General features: G+C 34.3%; 1 protein-coding gene across 1 annotated transcript in view; it reads right to left on the bottom strand.

Moving 5' to 3' along the window:
• Positions 1-3,313: 3,313 nt before the first annotated feature.
• HMMR (hyaluronan mediated motility receptor) overlaps positions 3,314-4,742 on the bottom strand; it is an 80,599-nt gene continuing 79,170 nt past the window's right edge. Inside the window, 2 exon segments of the mRNA XM_042782270.1 lie at positions 3,314-3,363; positions 3,966-4,128. Coding sequence (XP_042638204.1) covers positions 3,314-3,363; positions 3,966-4,128 — 213 coding nt within the window.

Here is a 4,742-nt window from a genome sequence, read left to right as displayed (position 1 = left end):
TTCATTTTGAAATCATAGACATTCTTCTACATTTTCTCTAATTTTTATATTTTCCTTTACATGTAAATCTGGAATTTATTTTTGCTTTGAAAGTGAAAGGATGCCACTTCTTTCCCCCACCATGTGAACAGCAAGTTATCCCAAAATTACTGAATATTCCACATTTTCAAGAAAATTCTATCATTAATTGTTTCTGTTTTCTTTATGAAGAGTTGACGTCATCTTCTGAGGGCAGTGCTGAAGTCTGATGTTTGAAGAAAATTAAAAATGGGAGAGAGAAAGAAATAGAATTGTTAGCTGACATTACAAGCATAGTTAGATTGGAAAAGAGAATGTTGATTACATTCTCTGAATGTAGATTTTATTTAGTAAAATAAATAAACATTTATTTGGGACTATGACTGGAACATATGGCCTTTCTGTGTGCCTGTCTTGCTTTCTCACAGTATGTGTTGCAGTTCCAAGAACAAATGTCCAAGAACACCAGCCAAATGGTGTGTCACTTCTGATGACTGTGGTAGACAGAATAGGGCCCCAAAGAAGTCCACATTCTAATCTCTGGAACCTAGCAAAATGGACTTTGCAGATGTGATTAAGTTAAAGATATTGAGATGGGAAAATTATCCTGGATAATTTTGGGTGGGCCTGGATTATCTGGGTGGGTTCATTATAAGAGAGAAGCAGGAGGGTCAGAGAAGGAGAAGTGATCATAGAAGCAGAGTCTGAAGTGATATACTCTGAAGATGCAGAAAGGAGCCATGAGCCAAGAAATGCAGGTGACCTCTAGAAACTAGAAAAGGCAAGGACACAGATTCCTCCTGGGAGCCTTCAGAAGGAACCAGTCCTGCCAACACCTTGATGTTAGCCTTATATGACTCCTTTTGAATTTGTGACCTCCAGAACTGTAAGCCAGGAAGTTTACATTGTCTTAAGTTACTACATTTTTGATAATTCATTTCCACAGAAATACAGATGAATTAACTTCTCAAGGTACATAGTGTCACTTCCGCCTCATCACAGGCCACCTCTGGAAGATATTACATGCAATAAGAGGAAAATTTGAATAAATTTGATTGGTTAAGGTCTAGGTCAGAAGCATGAACCATGCATGAATAACTCCCAATATATGGTCTTCTAGATTAGGTACTTTTAAGAAATTATAGGCACCTTGGATTGGTGCTAGAAAGATAAGCAAAATTTTAGAATACATTTCAAAACAGTTCCATATATCTATGAAAAATGCTGACAAATAGAATCTGACATTTTACATAATGAGATAGAAGAGGAGGTTATTTCTTCATAATTAAAGGATTATGGTGGAGATGGCAGGATTGGTGAAAAAAGTAGTTTGGTACTAGATATTCTTAGTCTGAAATCATCATTTACACGGTACCCTGATTCCTCCTAATAACTGCTTCATTTTCTTTACAACCTCATAAGGGGAAAAAATCATTATCTTCTTCATATTACTTATGTTCTTTTTAGAAAATGCTTTTTAAAATGGGATTTATCTTCCCTTATAGGATTTTCTTCCCTTAGTAATTAAAAATCAAACACACTCTCTATCGAAAGCAAAGCTCAAATTCTTCCATAGGATGCAACAATGCAATTTCATTTCTTTTAGAGCAAATCTTAAATAAAATATTGGGTATATTTTATGACTAGAACCAGCAGCATTTCTGTGTTTGTGTGAGTTTCAGGCCCTACTACTTTTAATCCTTTCGGGTGGTTCTTTCCCAGGCCTTAGGTAGTTTCCTCATGTATGTGTTGGTCAGTTTTCTGGTGAATAATTCAGAGGAACCCTCTGTAAGTCTCTGGAGTTATCTCCCTGTGAAATTCTCTCTTTTCTGGTACTTGTCCTGCAAACTCTACCCATCTGAGCATCCCTACATCTCAGCTGAGATCTTTTTCAACTCAGGTAGTTTGGGACTCTGCCTACATTCCTCTGCCCCGTATTACAGTCTGGAAATTCTCTCAAGGTAGTAAATTGGGGGCAACCTTGAATGTTTCTCATCTCTTATGATTATTATCTTTCATTGCCTGTCGCAAAGTGTCTTGAAAGTCATTGTTTTATATATTTTATCTAGTTTTTGGTTGTTTTAAACATGTGTTTAGGGGAGCAGTAGTAGCAATCATTCCCATCCTTATTACTCCATCTTAGCTAAAAGTGAAGTTTTTAGCTATTTGATTTTATCAGACAAAATTTTTTGATTTCTATATTTCCTCTGAACTTAAATACGCACATCTTAAAATTACACTATATATCACAATTTAATAAAATAATAAAAAAGCTATTCTGACTGTGATGGTGTCTGTTGGGCCATCAATGGGGACACATTACAAAACACAAAGATGGCTTATAATATCCTACCAACTGTGCAAATTAGACATTTTAGAGGGAGAATTACCACTTTCCAAATAGTGTGCTATCATTTGTGATACCAGGGATAAATGAAGTGGAGAACAGAGAGATAAGAAATAAACCTGAAACAGAAGCATAAAGTAATTTCATAAAATGTAAGTTGATGTGTCAGTAACTTACTGTGTGTTTTTATTTCATATTACACAAATATTAACAAAACACCCAGTAGACAGCCAGATGACAAGTAGCAGAAGAAAATTTCTGAAGTAGGTACAATAAGAGTTTTTTCTGATTTAAGCCTATCTAAGAACAAACTGCAGTTTCTTAAAAGAGCAGATGTATAGGCCAAACCTCAGACTTTAATTTAGCAGATTTGAGATGGGGCCTTAAATTACTGAACCTCCTCAGTGACTCTTGTAAGAGATAAGAGACTGCTGTGGAGTTAGATTAGTCCTGATTTCCTGTTTGAACGGAGTAAGTAGATGATATGTGAGATAGAATGAACATTATTAGGGGAATCAAGGTGTAGGCAAGACCGAACCAAGGTCCTTTAGCTTAGCTAAAAATGTAGATGCAGAAAAAATCCTCTAGTACCAAGCTAAAAAACCTGAGATTACAATCCTGAAACCATCTAAGGTTCTGATAGGGGAATAATGATAGGATGCTGATTTTTAAAGGAAGATTGATTTGATGCAATGAATTATAAGTAGAAGTTCAGTAGAAGGTTTAAAATGAGTTGATAAATGTGAGCATCAAAGAGGTAATTACAATAGAAAATGAAATGTCAGAAGGAATTTCGGTAAAAATGTTGAATCTCCTTCCACGTATATAAAGATAGCCAGTTAAAATTAGACACAGCATTATGTAAAACACATTGCAAACATAATAATAATAATATTAATAATAACAGTAATAAAAAATAAAATAATCTTCAACAGGATTTGCAGGTGTTTACTTGCATGATTCTTGAAACTCCACAGTTTAGTAGCAGTTTGTATTACCTAGAAGGATATTAAAAAGAGGTATTAATATTCTAAATTGGAATGAATTTATAAATTTTATAAACTAAAAACAGATCTTCTGTCTTTTCTAACACATATCAAGCAAGGTTTGTATTCTGCAGCATAATTTTATTTCTCTTTCCTCATTTGCTATTTCAACTATTTTGAACTATTTTATTACAATTTTGATTGTGAAAAACAGATTCAGTCAAGAAAGAGAGAAAAAAATCTACTTTCCCTAGACTACAGATTAGAATATAATCAAGGACCTAACAGACATTTAGGTTAAAATGCTAAGTATATTATAGAAGGAATAATTCTGGTTAGTCTGTTAGGATTAAAAAAAATAATAATAATAAAATCAGATAGGGAAGATGTAATTTGAATTGGGCTTGAAGGATAGGTAGGATTCGGACATAAGAGAAGAAAGAGTAGGGAAGAAGGAAAGAAATAGGAATGTATACAAAAATCTCATTAAGAGTTTCTTTTCTATCAGAAGGTGTCAGTAGCTTTTCACAGTTCATTAAAAAAAAAAATGGCTCACTTGCTAAATGCTGTGAAAGCAAAACTAAAACAAGAAGATACATTTATTCATTTGTTACCTTCCTTTAATGGAGTTTTGAGGGCAAAATTTTCTTTACTTTCATGATGAAAAGCCTTTGAAGGATCAAAGTGCTTGATACCCAGAGCTTTATTCAATTCTTCCTGAAGTTTTGTCTCACTCTGCTTTTTCTTAGCAAGCTGAGAGCGGAGTTTTGACACTTCCTATGTAAGAAAAATATAGACAGTAAACAATTATTAAACATCATATTGGTAATATGTATTATCAGTTTTACTGACAAATTCCAAAGTTGCTGATGCATCACACTGAATTACAAGAATCACTACTATATCCAGGCTTTAATACTATGAATTACAAAATGACTGAACAGTTGTGAGAAAGGAAATAGTCATTTAGATCTTCTCGCTCCTCTACAAAAGAGCTCTAGTGGCATAGTAGTTAAAGTGCTCAACAGCCACCCAAGAGATTAGCAGTTCAAACCCACCAGCTGCTCAGTAGAAGAAAGATGTGGCAGTCTGCTTCTGTAAAGATTTACAGTCTTGGAAACCCCATTGTTTCTATTCTGTCCTATAGGGCAAGTATGAATAGGAATCAACTTGATGGCAGTAGGTATGATTTTTGGCTCCTCTACTATACAAATCTATGTTTCTGACAAAAGTGAACTCAAACAGGTAACTATTTTTGAACACTGTTTATCTTTTTTTTTTATTGTAATTTGGGTGAAGGTTTACAGAGCAAATTCACTTTCCATACAGCGGTTCACATATACTTTGTCTCATGACACTGACCACAGTTTACCACAATGCAACAGCTCCCC

The sequence above is a fragment of the Orycteropus afer genome, unplaced genomic scaffold (genome assembly GCF_000298275.1).
Source record: "Orycteropus afer afer isolate SDZICR_OR568_19922 unplaced genomic scaffold, OryAfe1.0 scaffold00279, whole genome shotgun sequence".
NCBI classification, from domain to species: Eukaryota; Metazoa; Chordata; class Mammalia; order Tubulidentata; family Orycteropodidae; genus Orycteropus; species Orycteropus afer.
This window is presented reverse-complemented; position numbering and strand designations above follow the sequence as displayed.